Source organism: Natrix helvetica (assembly GCF_964273705.1).
Source record: "Natrix helvetica genome assembly, chromosome: 1".
Taxonomy (NCBI): Eukaryota; Metazoa; Chordata; class Lepidosauria; order Squamata; family Natricidae; genus Natrix; species Natrix helvetica.
The window spans coordinates 170,048,377-170,067,918 of NC_138548.1; the positions used below are offsets into that span (position 1 = coordinate 170,048,377).

General features: G+C 40.9%; 1 protein-coding gene across 4 annotated transcripts in view; it reads left to right on the forward strand.

Annotated features, from left to right (window-relative positions):
- ITPRID2 (ITPR interacting domain containing 2) overlaps positions 1-19,542 on the forward strand; it is a 73,534-nt gene that overhangs the window by 44,517 nt on the left and 9,475 nt on the right. For all 4 annotated transcript variants that reach the window (XM_081934109.1, XM_081934108.1, XM_081934110.1 and 1 more), the window contains 6 exons: positions 4,859-4,950; positions 8,575-9,774; positions 12,199-12,276; positions 13,744-13,871; positions 16,066-16,216; positions 17,817-17,882. In XM_081934109.1, coding sequence (XP_081790235.1) covers positions 4,859-4,950; positions 8,575-9,774; positions 12,199-12,276; positions 13,744-13,871; positions 16,066-16,216; positions 17,817-17,882 — 1,715 coding nt within the window. The remainder of the gene's footprint in view (positions 1-4,858; positions 4,951-8,574; positions 9,775-12,198; positions 12,277-13,743; positions 13,872-16,065; positions 16,217-17,816; positions 17,883-19,542) is intronic.

Genomic DNA, 19,542 nt, shown 5'->3' on the forward strand with positions numbered 1-19,542 from the left:
CATTAACATTTTTATATTAAATTCATAGAATTTGTACATCCATTTCTTTGTATTAACAGCAAGCTTTTACATTTACTTTGTCTATTTTCTGAATAGTGTTTCTTAATATAAGTGTTCATCATATTAACTTAGTAACACATTGTTCAGGGAGAAAAAGCTCAGTTCTCCAGTACAGTTAATATGATGTTCCTTTTAGATAATGAATTTTAGTTACAGGAAAACAAGTTTCTCTTTTGTGTATTCAGCATTGGTATTTGTTATTACATAACCCAAGTAGAGGTATGTTTTTCTCACAAGGTTTCCTTTGGTGAAGGACAGCCTGGAACAAAAAGTTTCATTTGCTATATACTATAATATGAAGTGTTGCTAGGCACAATATTCAATATTGTTAAAAAAAATGTTGATTCAGGAAATGATTTTATTTTTTATTCATGAATGGCCTAATGGGTATATCTTATACAGGCCATGAGATTTGCCTTACTGGCATTTGCCAAAGTTCAAATACACATTTAAAAATAAATTATCTAACTCTGCAAGGAAAAAAATGAACATTCAAATATCTTAACAGCTTAAAATAGAAACATGCGTGTGTAAATCTGGTTTATAGTGAGTGGATTTGTTTGATTATCGGGGAGATAATATTTTCCATTCCGGCTAGTGGCAATTCTTAAAGGTTTGGCTTCCTAAAAAGCCTTTAATTTAAGAACCCTGGTCCAAGGCTGACCTTTTCCTGGATGCAAAGTATATGCTCTCTAAGATGAAACAGTGGGGCTATACACTGAAATTCAGGATTAATTCAAACTAGCATTCTGTTTGAGCTAAATTAGAAGACATGGCCCTGATCATTATTTTCTTGTCACTTCCTTCTAAAAAGCTCAGGTCTGAATATGTAGACTTCTTCTTTTTCCATGTTTTATTTTTGCAGCAGCCTCCCATGTTTTATCCAACCATACTCCACAGCCCTTCTTTTATTAACAGATCTTCATTATTCCTAGTCTAGCACCTTCTCTATTCTACTGATCCTACCGAATAGTAAACACTCACACAGTGATTTTTTTTACACATTCCAGTCTTCAGCTTTTGCTATTTCTTATAAATTGCTGGAACAAAAATATTGCACGGCATATTGGTTGGCATGACATGACAGCTGGAAGCGGTACAGAAGAGGGAAGCCAAAACGATCAAAGGGTTCAATCATGGTTAAAATGTTTGAGGCAGTTTAAAACCTGGGGTTTATTTGTATTATTTATTATTACAATTACTCAGATGCATAACATCATGCGCAGTGTGGAGAAGGAGAGGAGAATTTCTCCCTCTCTCAAAGGAGTAAAACTCGAGGCTATTCAGAATAAGGGTCTGGAAGGAAATCTAAAGCAGACAGAGGTTCTCACAGCTCATAATTAAACTGTGGAATTCGTTATCACAGGGTGTAGCAATGGCCATTAACTTGGATGGTTTTAAAAGGGGAGGGGATAAACTCAAGGAAGACCTAATTACGGGTGTTATAGGGATGCAGTGGCTAAGATGCTGAGCTTGTCGATCACAAAGGTCGGCAGTTTGGCGGTTTGAATCCCTAACACCGCGTAACGTAAAGTGAGCTCCTATTAGTTGTCCCAGCTTCTGCCAACCTAGCAGTTCGAAAGCACATAAAAATGCAAGTAGAAAAATAGGCACCATCTTTGGTGGGAAGGTAACAGCGTTCTGTGCGCCTTCAGTGTTTAGCCATGCCGGCCACATGACCACGGAGATGTCTTCAAACAGTGCTGGCTCTTCGGCTTTGAAACGGAGATGAGCATCGCCCCCTAGAGTTGGGAACAACTAGCACATATGTCCAAGGGGAACCATTACCTTTATTCAGTGTTACCTAGGGATACAGGACAGCCTACCTCCAAATACTAGTTGCAGAGGAGCAATGGCTGGAGAAGGATAAGTCTGCCTTCTGCTTCTTGTAAGGCAGATCTCAGAAAGAAACAAAAAGATTTGTATGTGTCGGATGTGGTAGAGCTGTTCTTTTCTTATAGCTGTGGAGGATGGCAATCTGACACATTCAAAGAGAACAGATTGGAGAAAGCTTTATTGTTGATCAGAATGCAGTGAACATAGTGGGACATTTCATTGAATATTATAGGATATTTTCTGGTCATAACGTATTCATTAGAATTACAAGGGTATGCTTTAGCACAGAGTGGGATGAGATTGGTTATTGATCCCTTCCCCCTATATTTGCTCAATTATTCCTATTATTGAAAAGACAAGCACATTTGCATAGCACATTCTATTTATATACATATTTCTGTTTGTGGGCAGGCATGCCCAGACAGATACAAGTATCAACACAAACAAGCTTCCTTTGTGGAATGCTGCTTATTCAAAAGTGTGTGTCCACTAGTGGAAAAAGCGAGGCAACTTTAATGAAATATCTCCCCAGCCCAGCTCTTAAACCCTAATCATCTGCTGTTCTGGGTAAAATCGTCTCTTCAGCTCTCCCCTTTTTGCTGCCTTTAGTTAAATTCCGTTTGTGGGATGTTGCCAAAGGCAGAGAAAGAAAGGCTAGATTCAGTCCATTGTATCCTGAGCTCTTCAAACCTTAAAAGCCCAGTTAGGACCCTTTAAGGGCTTGTATTGTGTGAAGAATGGCTTGAGTTTCAGCAGCTCTTCAGTGTAAATGACCCATGACCATTGTTTCTGCAGCATTACAGCTGTGACAATGCAGTACTCTATGATTGGACATTCTCCTTCTGAGCACCCTTCTTGTTTATAATAGAATTCCAAGCATATTATCTTTGCAATATGAAAATCCATTGGAGAGAGAAAGAGAGAGAGAGTCATGCAAACTGAGGATCAAAAGCAATGAAGGGCCTTGCTGTGTTTTATTTATTTTGATTACAAGAGTGCCATCTGTGTTATATTTTAAAACCACACAAAATAAGGCCAACATTCTTCTAAAAGGAGAGAGGAAAAATTTGGAAGTCTTCCCTCAAAACTAACTGTTGTTCATCTCTCAGCTATGTATTTGTGTAAATAATCAGATTATTTACATTTAGAAGCAACATATATTAATAATGTCTGGGGATGTGTTTCCAATATGTACAAATTGACTTTAATTTGCCTTTATCTAGTCTGGAAGATTATAGAGAACTTGGAATTCTCCTTCATTTGTTCTGAGTTTTTAAAGCTGTTTTTGATCTTAAGGATGTAAAACACTTGATGTTTCTGGTAGTTTAGGATTGTCTACAATCCGCTTATTGCTCCATTCTTTATAAACTATACAGTTTTTGCAAGTAATGTAGTCCAGGAATCCGAACAATGGATTGCATTTGGATCATCAAAAGTAGCTGTACATTTTAAATGTGTCTATACAAGTCCTTTGTTGAAAATCACCACTCTGTGGCCTTTTTTAAATACCCTGCCCCTGTGGGAATATTTCAAAATCTGCCCCACACAAAACATGGACTATTTTCCCGAACTTTCTTGCACGTTGTGGATGAAGCTGCAGCATGTAGCATGCTGAGCCATGCCTGGGTTGGCTTGAAGTAGATATAGGTTCTGTCCAGTTAGCCTGCTTCAGTCCTAGCTGAACAATTGCCTCTGTGTCTTTTCGTTGGTTAGGGCTCTGAGTTGTGTCACTTTCGTTTATCCTCAGAAAATCATGTGACTAAAACGTCTCTTTAAACAAAAATTCAAAGTAGACTTCTACATTTTCTAAGTAAAAGAAAAATGAGAAGTTCAAAAATACTTAAAGCATTGAGATGCAGTATCTCATTCATTCATCCATTCATTCATTCATTCAGTATCTATACTTATATTGCTATGCTGTACGTGGAGACAGTATCCTTTTAAACATACAGTATGCCACTGAAGCAAAAAATAAAAATAATTAAGAACATACTCTGTGCAATTGATATTCAATTATTTAGTACATTTATAAGCTTCCCATCTCATATACATGACTGAATGGCTCTCAATTAAAAGAATAAAAAGGAATAACCCCCCCCCCCAATTAGAATGAAAAATTACAAAGATGTAGGAGATGACCAGGTTGAGCCTTAGGGAGGTGTCAAAGCGCCGACAGTTTTGAGTCCCTTCCCACCTACAAGCGGTCCAGGCCCCCTTGAATTCCATTGACTCTTATCTACCACAAATTTGCTTTGACTGTTAGTAGTTCAGATTCTTGTGAAGAGCTTTAGCATACAATAAACCTATAGTCATTTGAACCCCCTTGCTTCCTGATTTCTTGCACCTGACAAAAAAAACAACATAAAAGCAGATAAGAATACTTATAAATAAATACTCAACCTAAGTCATGAAAGAGAAACACCCATGGTATCAGGATCCTAGACTTCATGGCAAAACAGGGTTTTTAGTACCCTGCAAAAAGACAGCAGGGTTGGAGCAGGTCTAATTTCTGGGGAGTGTATGTGTGTGTTATGTTTCATTAATTAATCTGTGAATTATGAGAACTGGGTTCAAAGTCCAGTCGTAACCAGAGAATTTCAATAGCTCTTTTTAGGTTACATCCTATCCCTCAGCACTGTTCACTCCAAAAGTTTGTCTTGAGAATAAAATGAGGGGTGGCCCCAGCACTTTGGAATAAAGTGTCACCATAAAATGTAAAGAAAGAAATTAACCATCTAAAGGCCCAATTAAGGGCTTAAGCAGAGCCAGAGAAACAATCAGGCTTTGTCTGAAAGCTGAGAATGAGAGCCAGCTTTTGGGTTGGTAGGTCAGGCCTCTCAGCTGAATGCACAAATGCACGTATCCTCTTGCCAGCTAAATGGAGAATTGTGTACATGCTGGAAAATCTGCTGAGCCTTTTAACATTTGTCTCCCTTCCCGTTCCCCTCATCCCCACGGATAGATCAGCTCTTACGATCAGCAAGTCAGCATTCCGACAGCAGCGGCTTTGCAGAAGATTCTTCTACGGACTGCTTCTTGCTCAATCAACTGCAGGTAAATTTCTTGGGTTGCTCTATTTCTGCTTTCCCCATTCTTAGCAGCCTGCCGTGTGACCAAGGAGACCCTTCGGCATCCCTAGAGGAAATGTGGGAAAGGTCTTGTTTTCTAGGGTTGTGATTCAGTAGCAGGACATTTCCTTTGTTGCCTGGATGGTTGGATTGAACTGCAGCAGACCCGATATTTCTTTTTTCCACCATGATTGCAAGATGTAATCATCACGTTCCAGGTATAAAACCACCAGCAACATAGAAATGCAGTACTCACAACCGCATAGAGCACTGAATAGGGAAGAGTCTGTAAAAGTTTAACTTAAATCAGCCAAATATTTCTGGAAATGCCGACTTATTTTCTTGACCCTAAAAGTATATGTCATGGCTTCATAAACTTCTTTGGGAAAGAGCACTGGGTGATATTGAAGGCTATGTTTCTGTTGAACGCCCGCCACCTAAATCAAGAGTCGACAACATGTTGTTTTCTATCCATTTTCCTGTGTTTTATTGAGTGAAATACTGAACAGAAGCATTATGACCTGCAGCTCTTGGTAGATGACTCACTTTATGACCCATTAAGTTTGGAGATGGCTCCAGCAGAAACCCATTTTATATCAGCCAAACTGAAGCCAGCAGATACGTCACTTCAGAGCCTGGTTGCCTAACATTTCAGCTTGTCTGGGCCGCATATAAAATACATAAAAGTCAATATATATAAATAACAGACTTCATTTATTTTTAAAATATCTTTCATTACCTTGTGGGGCTGTGTCACTAACTGTTCAGTGCTGCATGTGGCCTCTGGGCTTGAGGTCGCACACACCTGCTTGAGAGCAGTGATGCCATGGAGATGTATGGATCTGCTGCTCATCCTATACAAAAGCCGTCCTTTGAGCCCAAATATCTCTGCTAGATAGTAGACACACACACCCCTCCACCCCCGTTGCTCAGGATAAACAAAAGGGAACCAAGGGAGTGTCTGGGTAAATTGAAAGGAAGGGTGATTAAGACCCACAGTTGCAACATTTTCTATAGCCGTGTTTTTCTGCTTTACAGAAGGAATTTATTGTAGTGAGGAAAGCTCAAAAGGAATTTTCTTGAGAGTCCATACTTTGCCCAAGGGTAGACTGGTAAAGACAAATTTCTAAACAGGCTATGCGACCCAAAAAACAGATTTATAAAAAGGATCTGAGTAATTTTTTAAAAGGAAATATGTAGTGTATTATGAATGTGTTTACTCGGGCAAAAGACCTATTAAATTCACTACTTGGGAAGGATTTGATATGGCTGTCAAATCAGAAACAGTCAAAAATAGGAAGTTGGTTGTTGTTTTTTAAATTGTGAATTTTCTTCTCTTGCTTTTGGCTTGTTCCTTTGACTATCTATATTAAGAGGGGACTTGCAGGAGGGAAATCTCATTCCACTGCAGTCATGTAAAATTGAACATAGAGAGACAGAGGGAGGGAGAGGGAGGGAGGGAGGGAGAGAGAGAAAGAGAGAGAGAGTGAGAGAGAGAGAGAGAGAGAGAGAGAGAAGGAGAGAGAGAGAGAGAGAGAGAAACAACAATCTCTTTGGATTGTTTCTCTTTGACTCCCTCCCATTGCATAGTTGTATTTAGGGCTGCAGGGTCTCTGTGTCCTACTTCCTGACTGTTACTTCTTTGTCTTAATTCTGCTTGGTTTCCTGCTTCCCTGGGAGTGGATGGCATGAATAATGGCTCTGCCTGATGCCTAATAAAGAAGCCAGGAGGACAACAAACAAAGTGTGTGGGCAAAAAAACCTAAAACCCCAGCCTGCTGAACTTCGGGGACTCAGTGTACCCAGTTCTTCTTTGGAATGGGAGATTGTGTATATAACTCATGTGTGGTGCCGAGGACAAAACGGGAAAGGGTGGAGGGTCCTCTCTATTCAAAGACAAATCACTCCTGCCTGCCAGATTTTATTGGTAAAGGCAGACAGAAGAAAGGCTCCGAAGGAGGGGAACCTAAGTTAGCAGAAGGGCAAGAGGGCCTCCTTCTGTTTCCAGCTTACTTGAGACTTTAAAGGTCAAAAACGGGTAAATAAATAATGAGTCTGGAAATAAGAGATAAGCAGGGTTGGGGGAATAAGTGCATTATATCGCAAGCTTCTTTAGAATTTCACAATCACCTTTAAATAATGTCAAGACTTCTCAAGTGAAAAGTAGATCTATTTATGTGTGTGTGTGTGTGTGTTTTACAAGTCTTGATAAGAGTTTTCAAAGTTAGGGCAATGTTTTCCAGATTTTCATAGCTTATAAGCCACCAGTATCTTTTTATAATCAAAACTTGGAATGCTTTTTCAGTTTCTTTTTAAAAAAAAGAATATTAGTGAAATTTAACAAAGAGAAATAAAAACAATATACAGGTAGTCCTTGACTTATGACCACAATTCAGCCCCCAATTTTTGTTGTTAAGTGAGATATTTGTTAAGTGAGTTTTGACCCATTTTACAACCTTTCTTGCCTCAGTTGTTCAGAGAAGCCCCACAATAAGTTAGTAACATGGTTGTTAAGTGAATTTGCCTTCCCCATTGACTTCGCTTGTCAGACGTCCGCAAAAGCTGATCGCAGGATCCAAGGACACCACAACCGTCATAAATATGAGTCATTCTCCAAACTTCTGATGTTTGATCACATGATCATGGGAATGCTGCAAAAGCCGTAACTGTGAAAAGCGGTCATAAGTCACTTTTTTCAGGGCCATTGTAGCTTTGAACGGTCCCTAAATGAACTGTTGTAAGTTGAGGATAACCTGTAACATGAGTACGATATAAAAAAAATACTACCCATAGGTTGTCCTCAACTTACGACCACAATTGAGCTCAAAATTTATATTGCTAAGTGAGAAATTTGTTAAGTGAGTTTTGCCCCATTTTACGACTTTTGTTGCCATATTTGTTACTTGAATCACCACAGTTGTTAAATTAGTATCCCGGTTGTTAAGTGAATCTGGCTTCCCCATTGTCTTTGCTTGTCAGAAATATGGCAAAAGATGGTCACATGACCCTGGGACACTGCAACCGTCATAAATGTGAGTCAGTTGTTAAGCATCTGAATGCACATCATTTGACCATGGGGCTGCCACAACGGTCATAAGTCTAAAAAATGGTCATAAGTCACTTTTTTCAGTGCCGTTGTAGCTTCAAACAGCCTCTAAATGAACTGTTGTAAATCAAGGACTATCTGCGTATATTTTATATGCGGCCTACTGACCGCCTCACTGCAAATGCAATTGCAAAACAGTGATCCAGGGAAAAAAACGGATCCTGTTGTGCCTGTCTGGGGAAAAAAAATACTCCAAGATGGAGAAAAACGTGTCTGGAGCAACGGAAGCTTGGTCCGTGGAGGTTTAGAGAACTACCTTCCCTGAGTCTCTGCGAAATTGTCAGAGCCAGCCAAGTGTGTAAGTAACTGCCTGGAAAAAGTAAAAAAAATGAATCCCAGTGAACAAGTTTCCTTGAAATAGAATTGCCTTGTTTAACAATGTATGCTGTGGATGTTGTGGAATCACCTTTTTCATGGAAAGAAACAAGTGTACTGTTTTGTATTATTGTATTATTGCTCCTGATTTCCCTCATGCCGCCATTTCTCCATATGTTCTCCCCTCAGGGACACGACTCATTGCAGGCCATGGGAAGCAGCGCCGATAGCTGCGACAGTGAGAACACAGTGACATCCTACAGCGAAGAACTCAAGACGCCAGTGGCTGAACCAGTGTGCTCTTTCAGTGAGCTGGATGAGGAGAATTTCCTCCTCTTGGAAATGAAGCAGCGGGAGAAAGAGGAAGTAGCTGAGGTGGATGTAAGAGGAGGCCAGGACACGTTAGAACGCCAAGACGGGCTTTCTTCAAATGGCAAAAAGGAAGAGTTTGGCGGAGGCGGCTTAGAAAGGAGAAACGAAGTCGCTTCAGTCTGCGGAGCACAATTGGAAGCATTGGACGAAAGCAGCGAAGAGAGTGATGTGGATAAGAGCAGTGAATGCGAGTTCCCTCCCTATAAAACTCACCACATTCTCAAATCAATGTCATCTCTAGACAGTAGCTGTTCCTCTCCTTCTTCTGTGGAGCGGGTGAATATTGCTTTACAGAGAGCCCAGAGAAAGGACAGCGCGTCTTCCAGTCCCAGAACAGATCGCCCCCTGCTCAAATCAAAGGACCTTCTTTTTAAGAAGAGGCATCAGGTCTCCGAACTGGGTTATCCCCTGAGACGCTCCCAGTCCCTCCCAACCACTCTTCTCAACCCAGTGCGAGTTGTCTCCTCGGTGAATCTCCAGCTAAACCCAGGCAAGCAAATGCAGTGTGGCCCTCCTTCTTTCACATATCTGTATGACACAGAGGATGATCCCGGGAAGGAAAATAGCCCAGAAGAAACGTCCTCTGGAGACACTGACAAGAGCTCTTCTCCTTTATGTAAATCTACCCTCCACATTGCTCCGTCACCTATGAGGAAGGAACCTTCCCAGCCTGTTGGAAACAAGGGTCAGGATGAGTTCTTTTGTAGCAGAATCCAGAGCTGCCCTTTGCACCTCCCGCCGTGCATGTCTCAATCTTCATGCTCTCTGCATTCTCTCCACTCTGACCTTCCAGACCGGCACTTCCATGGCCAAACAAGGACATTTAGTACACACAGCATCCCAAGCACCCCTGGTTCTTCCTGTGGGGGATTGCCCTCCCCTTTTGGCTGCCCACATATGTTGAGGCACGTTGGACATCCTCACCGGTTTCCTTCCACAAACCCTCCCTCCACTGTTGAAATGCAACTGAGACGAGTCTTGCATGAAATCAGGAACTCCCTGCAAAACCTCTCACAGGTAAGGGGAAGTGGAATGGGTTGCTAGAATTCAGCCTTTCTCTGTTCTAGAACCATGCATGTATGCTGGACTGCAGTGCCCATCTTCCCCACCCACATGGAATGGATCATTGTGGATGATGGGAAAGGTTGCCCAACGTAAAAGAACAACTGGTTTCTGTAGCTTAGAAAGCAGAATAGGGTAAAGCGTATTAATGACGTAGGGCTGACAGGACAAGGAGTAGGGGATTTTTACATACAGCCATTATTTTCTTACTTAGATGCATAATCTTTGAGATCAAAGGGATGTTAAGCAGATATTTCATGATTGTTATGCTAAGACAAGAAGTTTTTGACTCAAGAACAATCATTAAGCTATGATTTGAGTATTCAGATCCAGATAAAATGCCTTTTTCCAATGGCTTATGCTGCCTCTTACATATACAAATTAAATTGAATATGTGTGTGTGTGTGTGTGTGTGTATGTATGTATATATATATATATGTGTGTGTGTGTATAGATAGGTAGGTAGGTGTGTGTGTATGTGTATATGTATGTATATATGTGTGTGTGTGTGTGTGTGTGTGTGTGTGTTATATTTGTACTGATAAATAAATAAAGGGAGACTTTATTTATACATACATATATATATATATGTTGGTCTTGTTGTATTTGGGTCTTTTCCCATGTAAAATTGAGATTGTCTTGGCGACGTTTTGGCCAAAAACACCAGCCTGAGGATGGCGAGTGAGACCTCGCCGAAACATTGCCAAGACAATCTCAATCTTACATGGGAAAAGACCCGAATACAACAAGACCAGCATACCTACACCTGTGAAAATCTACGAAATATATATATTTATATACAGATACATACATACATACATACATACATACATACATACATACATACATACATACATACATACATACATATTATGGGGCAATTTATGCCATGGAAATCTATAGACAGCATTCATAAAACTGAAGAAAGGGGCCCATGTGGGAATTCTGGGATTGTGGCCCATGTTTTGTCATGAAGACAACTAACCTGAATATTGTGTTTTACTTCTCTGACTAATCCATTATCATTGACATTCAGTCAATGGATTTCACAAAATAGCCTTCCTATAGCAGCCTGCTTCCACAAAAAAATGTCAACTTTTGTTTTTCTCAATTTGTCCTTTATATCTCTGTCACATAATTTCTCTGTCACATTGCAGGATGATTGCCAAAGGCTTGTGTTTGGCAGGGAAGTGTTGGAAAGATTCAACCTTTTTGAACATAACTTTCGAATATAAAATCCCTCATTTAGCATATAAAAGAACTGAAGTGGCATAATTGTTTTTCCTGTGGATTATCGAGCGGAAAGCGAATAGAGTTAACCAGCTGTCTTGTGAAATCCATTGACTGAATGTGAAATTGCTTTTACACTCTGTTTACGGAATGTAATGTTTTCCCTTGGCATCTTTAGTTCATAAAGCTCCAGGGTGTACTGGCCCAGCCATTTTTAAACAACTCTAGGGGAGTGTCTGTTTGTGCAACCTATTTCACAGATAAATAACTCCATGGGTGGTGTTCGGTTTGCTATTTAGAGAAAGATGGAAAGGGTGGAGAAGGGTTTCAATCTAAAACGATTCCTTTGCTTAGTTGAAGAATCCTCAGCTGTCTGTATAATTGCATCAGCTGGCATGAGAGACTGCCATTTGCCTATATTTTCAAGTGCTACCCTGTTTCCCTGAAAATAAGACCTCCCCGGATAATAAGCCCAATCAGGCTTTTGTGAGCAGGTGCTAAAATAAGCTCTCCCACGAAAATAAGCCCTCCCTGAAAATATTGCAACACAGCAACAGCCGTGTGAGGTGACCACGCTTGCCGCCTCCTGCACCTCAAAACATAATAAGGGCCAGGCCCTTATTTGGGGGGTCAAAAGAAAATAAGACTTTGTATTATTTTCGGGGAAACACTTTGGCGAAACTTCCTTGCCCGTGTCAACACGTTCTTCGGAAGTCTAGGATTCTGCAACGGAGGCAGAGTCAATCTGAAGGGAAATCCCACATCTGCAGAGAGAGAAGGGATGGAGGGAACTCTGCTCGTTTTGAGGGAGGGGCTCAGATTGGAGGCTGAGGATGAAAAATCTGTTCCTGACTTCACTATATATATATATATATATATATATATATATATATATATATGTGTGTGTGTGTGTGTGTGTGTGTGTGTGTGTGTGTGTGTGTGTGTGTGTGTGTGTGTGTGTGTGTGTGTGTGTGTGTGTGTGTGTGTGTCAAATTCATCAAGCAAGTTGGGTTCTAGAAAAGCGGAAGATGCACCTTTTGTAAGTCCGTGACTCATTCTCACATTGCCTGCTGTGTCAGGGCTTGACTCTCATTGCCTCTGGGGGTTAAAATTATCTGACAGGTGTATGTTTGTGTTTCTTCTCCCTAGAACACTACGATGAGAAGTCATGACTTCACTGGAGCCTCTTACAGCACTCAGAAATCATCCATTCTACCTCTCTATGAAGTAAATGGCACTTTTCTTCCTTTCATCCATCAAATACGCCATTTTCAGGGTGTCCATGTTATCTGTAGGTATATAGCAGTGATGGCAAACTTTTTTGGCAACGAGTGCTCAAACTGGAATGTGTGCATGCACATGCTGAGCGCCAAAAACCCGAAGACCAGCTGGTCAGTGCGCATGCACGTGCCGGCCACTTGGTTTTTGAGTTTCCAGTGAACACAGGCCCACTGGCCCACTGTTCTTTGTATGTGCTGGAAACCCGAAGACTAGGTGGCCAACACGCATATGTGCACTGGTCAGCTGGTCTTCGGGTTTCCGGCATGCGTGAAGACAAGCTGGCCGTTGTGCATGCATACACTGGAAATCAGAAGAGCAGCTGGCAATGGCAGGCATGCCCACAGAGAGGGCTCTGTAAGCCACCTCTGGCATGTGTGCCATAGGTTCGCCATCGGGGGCATATAGTACAAATGTATGTCAACGAAGCCTTTTTGTGATGAGTTTTAGTTGGCTGTTGTCTTCCTTCTCAAAAGGGAAAAAAATGAATTGATAACATGTATCGATTGTACTTTTACATAAGAATAGTCCCTGGTTAAGGACTACATATTCAGTGACCATTTGAAGTTGCAGTAGTGCTGAACAGGTGGTACATACGACTGGTCCTTGAGGTTCCAGCCTTCATAGCATCCCTACGGTCACATGATCTTGATTTGGGCACTTGGCCATTGGCTCACACTTAGGTCAGATGCAGTGTCCCGTGGTCATGTGATTGCCCTTTGTGACCTTCCCTGCCAGCTTCCCACAAGCAGAGTTAATGGGGAAGCTGGTAGGAAAGATAACAAGTCTCTCTGGTAAGTTACTCCTGCCACTTCCTATCCCAAAGAGCCCTCTTTAGAGATGTCACACACCATAGCACATGTGCCTCCTTGCCCACATTTCATATTGTATGCCTCCTGCTTGCCTGCCTAGCCGTGCTTCCACGGTGCCATAGCACCCCCTGCTCAATCACACGCCATTACACTCCCCTGCCTGCTTGCAAGCCATCCTGGACTTGCGATTTCCTGCTGGCTTCCCCAGCAATAAGTCGCACCTTGCTGTCCCGTGAGGTCCTTACATAAGGATAGCAGTGGAGACTGCTAAGGTTTCCATGGCTAAGTGATGCGGTCACATGACATCACACTTCACAATTCCATTGCTTAGTGGCCGATATTCTGATCCTAATTGCCATTGTTGAGTCAGGAATACTGAGACTATTTTCATCTTCCTCTTTCTGAGGTTTTTTTTTTTGTGTCTGTGTGTGGAATGAAGAATCCTTTAGCAGGTGCTAGAGGGGAAGAATGTCAGCCTACAATGCAGGATTTTCAGTTTTTCTGACACACACACACCCGTCCTTATTATGTCCAGGAGAATATATTGCCAGGATATTGTCTTTCAAACTGGAGCTCAAGTGTGTGTTTGGGTCTTTTTCTCTAGAATACATTCCAGGATCTTCAAGTGGTGAGAAGGAACCTAAACCTCTTTAGAACTCAAATGATGGATTTAGAATTGGCCATGTTGCGCCAGCAGACTGCTGTTTATCAACACATGACCGAAGAAGAGAGGTAATTGTGGCAATAAAGAATTCTTCCCTTTCTCTTCTACTAAAATCCTCCCATACATTACTTTCTCTGAGCACTTTCTTTTCCCTTCTAGGTATGCAATCTTAAATTAACCTTAAACATGGTTCTCCTCCTTGTTGTCCACCTAAACAAAATAAAAATCCCACTGCTCGTCCTCTGCTCATACAGTCTTCTGCTTCTGTTGTTAAAACAATCGTTTGTCATCACCACTGATGTTAAATTGCTGCAACTATTCTCACACTGCTTTTTCTTTTCCTGCCATCTTTCTCCTGCTCATTCTGCTCCAAATACTTCTGACTGGATCAATGTTTTGTCCTTTGCTATGATCTCCTCTCTCGGTAAGTTTCTTTCTCTTTGGTTATTCATTCATCAGTTCAAGTTCCTAGTCCTTTGGATTTGGGATGTTTCCAACAAGAAAGATCCCAATCTTGTGGGAAACTTCTTTTTATCCATACTATGTTGGATAGTATGTATAGTATTGGTACAGCTATATTTTTAACATACTTATAATCAATCTTGACTGGAAAAATGAAGCAGATTTCATTATCACTTAATGCCACATAAATTCCTGGCTGTAAACTAGACAAAGTTTTTTTTTTTTAAATTAAAAAAAAATGTAAAAAGAAAGGCAATGGCCAATCACTGAAATACATTTAGCTGGAAAACTGAGTGATCCCAAGGCTATCTACTTTTGGGGGCTAGTTATTAATTTAATCTGAATCACTCCTTTTTATTCACAATATGTTCTAGGAGGAAAGCATAGCAATATATTACAGATGTTTTGTTTCTGATTGAGCAACCCTTCCTAATTTAGCCCTTTTTAATGTAGCTTTTTTGAGGTCTACCAAGTTGGCTCCATTATGCATTGAAACCCTTCAAAACAGTATCAAATTCGATTTTTTTCTGCAGAGGTTGTCCCCTGAAGGGTCGAAAATGTTGCCTGGATTGTGTTGCCAAATTACATCTATGCAATTGCTTAATCCAGCACATTATGCACACAACGTATGGTCAGCTCTCTTCCTTGTGTCTGTCATGTACTATATCTGATACTTGAATTATGTTCACCTCAAAACACTTTCTGAAAATCATGTTTGTTCTTTAAGTTTCTTTAGCCTTGTGTTACTATCAGTTCCGGTAGATTGTTTGACCTACTGTGATAAATATCATGGCTGTGGCTATGGAAACTAAAAGTCTTTTTAGGTAGCCCCTGAATTCTGTTTTACAAAACCTGAATCCCTCTCTGACTTAATAACTGAAAATTGGTGACATACCTTCTGTACAGATGCAGCCTAAGCTCTAAATGTAAGGCTTAATAAGCAAAAAAACAAACCCTTCTAAAAAACAATCCATGAAATAAAAAGAATCTTGGACATACCTCTGTGTCCTTGATGGGGCCTCATCCACTTTGCACCATCATTTCCTCTTCTCAGCATTTCATCCTTTTTTCAAATGCTGGTGATATTCTGGAACATACTTCTATTTTAAGATTTTTGGAGGCATTACATGGTCATGATTATCAATGCACCTTCACCTTGGACACAGCATTATGAAAATAATTCTGGATCGGTCAGTTCTGTAGAAAATGATATCTTTGTATATACTGTAGGCAAATACAGTACTTAACATTAAATATTTAGCTTGTTTAAATGAATTTAAAAGCTCAAGTCTGTTATAATTAGGTAGGTTGGACCCATCTTACTCCTCTTTTCACTTCATGTGAATGTCTATAATCTGCATGTCCCTTGGGTTAAGGCTCCTCAACTGTTTTAGATGATTATCAATATTTCTATTTGTTATGGTCCATACAAAGAAGGACGCGGTGGCTAAGACGCTGAGCTTGTCAATCAGAAAAGTCGGCAGTTAGGTGGTTCAAAGCCCTAGCAACGTGTAACGGAGTGAGCTCCCATTACTTGTCCCAGCTTCTGCCAACCTAGCAGTTCGAAAGCATGTAAAAATGCAAGTAGAAAAAAGGGAACGACCTTTGGTGGGAAGGTAACAGCGTTCTGTGCGCCTTCAGAGTAGCCATGCCAGCCACGTGACCATGGAGACGTCTTCGGGGCAGCGCTGGCTCTTCGGCTTTGAAACGGAGATGAGCACCGCTCATCTCTGTTTCACCGCTTTATTTTTATACAATGAGAAAACTCTTTTTGATCCATGGAACTTACTTTTGATTTAGGTATGAAGCTGACCAGCTCCAGACTCTGAGGAAATCGGTTCGAATGGAACTTCAGGAGTTAGAAATGCAATTAGAGGAACGTCTGCTTGCTCTTGAAGAGCAGCTTAGGAGCATACATGAGTCACCACCTTACAGACCACAAACCTTCATGGTGGGTATTGTGTTTGGTCATTGTCTCAAGCATCGTGTGTCTATCAAAAATGTACAGTTGCTCAGTACAAAGCAAGGACATGATATTAGCCTGATTGTTTCTATCCAAAGAGGTACAAATTTCCTGTTGTCTGACGGGAAGAGGCCCTGTCTCGATTTGATATAGTTAAAGATGCAATTTCTATTCAACTAAAGAATAATTTCAGGGTAACTTCTGCTAATTAAGAAAAGTAAAGCTGCCGCATAGGTGGGAAGTAAGGTTTATGCTCCTGTCCCCAATTTTTATTACGCCTTCAGTCTTTGCAACTGTTGAAGTGAGCAATTTGTTTTGGGATATGGTGAGTTTGCAGGTGGATCTGGGTTTCATAGCTTAATAGAATTTAATATTGGGAACATTGGCTGGAGGCATAACACGAAGTAATATTAGGAACGTTGGGCAGCCTACATAGATGAGGAAGACGTGCAGATTCAGATATAAATCTTGAGGGATTTGGAAGATTGGCAGGCTAGCTCATTCTAAGGTTGTTTTTCTCTCAGTGTAAGCTGAAGAATCTGGTAAAATACTGGCTCAGTTCCTGCAGATATGTGGCTTTCTTGTTAAAATAATGAAATCCTGAAGTAGACATAATGCAAAAGATGGCTTCCATGCCTGACACTAAATTTGATAAGATCATTAACAGTTTGATTTCATTATCAATTATGTGTTACTGTATTGGAACTGCCTCTTATTCTGTTACTCAATAACTACTTTGTGGACTAGTATAGTTTTATTAAGTTCTCTGGATCCTTAATGTGGAAAAAATGGAGTAAAGAAAGTTTTATATAGGGAAGCAGAAGAAACTAAATTGTAGAAAATACGATTCATAGATGGACAACTTAAACTGTTATAGAGTAAATCTGTGGAGTGCACTTTTATCAAATGTTGCCTTTAATACATTTTTCTCTCTCCCTGGAAGGGGAACAGTCAAATATGAGAGAGATGAAAGAACCTGGCGGAGATTGGGGCTAGTGGTGATTGGGGATGAGTGGGTGACAATTTAATTGCTTATGATGCATTAAATAGTTTCCTTTCTTACTATCTTTATATAAATACCTTTTTACTTCTCAAATAGGCTTCACTTTTTTCATAACAGGTAGTCCTCAACTAACAACTGTTTGTTTAGTGACTGTTCAAACTTGCAGCACTGAAAAAGTGACTTATCCCCACTTTTTCACACTTAAAACTGTTGCAGCATCCCCATGGTCACATGATCAAATTTTGGCCGCTTGGCAACTGGCATGTATTTATGACAGTTGCATTGTCCCGGGGTCATGTGATCGCCCATGCTACCTTCTGCAAGCAAAGTGCATGGGGAAGGCAGATTTAACAACCGTGTTACTAACTTAGCAATTGCAGTGTTTTACTTAACAACTGTGGCAAGAAAGGTCATAAAATGCAGTTGTTTATTTAACAACTGTCTTGCTTAGTAATGGGAATTTTGAACTCAGTTGTGATTGGAAGGCGGGGATTATCCGTATATGCTTTTTCGATTGCCCTTATCTCAAAATACATAGGCAATTAAACAATGTTTAATCCTCCTCTCCTTTCTCTTCCCTTCCAGGGAATGTATGGAAGCAGAAGTATTGATAATTTGTCATGTTCTTCTCCGTTGAATGTGATGGAGCCAGTAAGTAATCCGAATGTGCAGAATTACTAATCAGAGTTGACCTAGGGGGGAAATTAAAAAAAAATATGCCTCTTTCATTGCTAGAGATAGAATTATGCATAATGTCATGGGTATGTACAAGCAGCTCAGAATATGGAAGCAAGCTTTTCTATTTGATTTCAGTTTTAATTTAAATAAGATAAATAAATGAAGATAAGTACTGATGGAAGTGAGCATCTGATGATTTAGAGCAGGCCTGTCAAACTGGTGGCCTGCAAGCTGGATACGGCCCATGCAGGCTATGCCCACCCCGGCTCCACAAAGGCAAAAAAACCCATCCAGAATATGTCACAATAAGGCTTGCGATGCGATTGAGTTTGACACCCCTGATTTAGAGGCTGATATCCAGTATCCGTATCACCGAATGGGACACGGTGGCTCAGTAGTTAAGACGCTGAGCTTGTTGATCAGGTTGGAGGTTCAGCGGTTCGAATCCCTAGTGCCATGTAACGGAGTGAGCTCTCGTTACTTGTCCCAGTTTCTGCCAACCTAGCAGTTCGAAAGCATGTAAAATGCAAGTAGAAAAATAAGAACCATCTTTGATGGGAAGGTAACAGTGTTACATGCGCCTTCGGAGTTTAGTCATGCCGGCAACATGACCATGGAGACGTCTTTGGACAGCGCTGGCTCTTCGACTTTGAAACGGAGATGAGCAGCGCCCCCTAGAGTTGGGAAGAATTAGCACATATGTGCGAGGGGAACTTTTACCTTTATCCAGTATAGGATTTCCGTTGGAGGAATAGGGACATGTGATTTTTGCTTGTTGGGTTTAATCTCTTTCCCATCCCCCAACAAACACATGCTTACTCAAGCTGTTCCTAAAAGTTGGGAAATCCTCCATAACAAAATAGGATGTTTATTATTGTTTAAATTAACTTTACAGAAAATCAGAAAAGCATTTTAGAAACACTATAAAAATATTTGTAAGATAAGGTAAAATGAAGATAAAAGATAAGATAAAAATAAAAATTTAAAAAAATCATCAAAATTGAAATACACAGTGGTTGACGATTGTAAATATAAAAAGATGCTTCAGGGTTCTTGTGGGACCCTATTCTTAAGGCCATGTCCTACCTTGGAAAGGACTAGTTCCTTGTCGTTGCAAAGTACTGTATTTTTTGGAGTATGAGATGCACCTTAGTTTTGGGGGAGGAAATAGCAAACAACCAGGTCAGCTTCAGCACATTATTGCAGCCTGATTCAGCACAAGCAGCTGATTGGCGGGTGGATTGGCCTCCCAGAATACCCCCAATCACCTGTTCAGGCTGCAGGGATTGCCACAGACCATCACCGCCTCCGTGCCTTGTGTTTTTGGCCTCTGCACATCGTGTTTTGGGGCAATTCCAGGCAGCGGTGATATGCTCTGACGATCCCTGCAGCCTTGAATGGGTCTGAAACTGAATGTTTGGAGGCTGAAAACGCAAGGCACAGAGGCCAAAAACGCAAGGCACGGAGGCAGCAATGGTCTGTGGCAATCCCTGCAGCATGGAACAGGTCTAAAACATAATGCGCAGAGGCCAAAAATGGCCAAAGGGTGGGGGCCGGCAGGTGGACAGGGCTACATTCAGTGTATAAGACGCAGCCAAATTTTCACCCTCTTTTAGAGAGGGAGGGGGGAGTG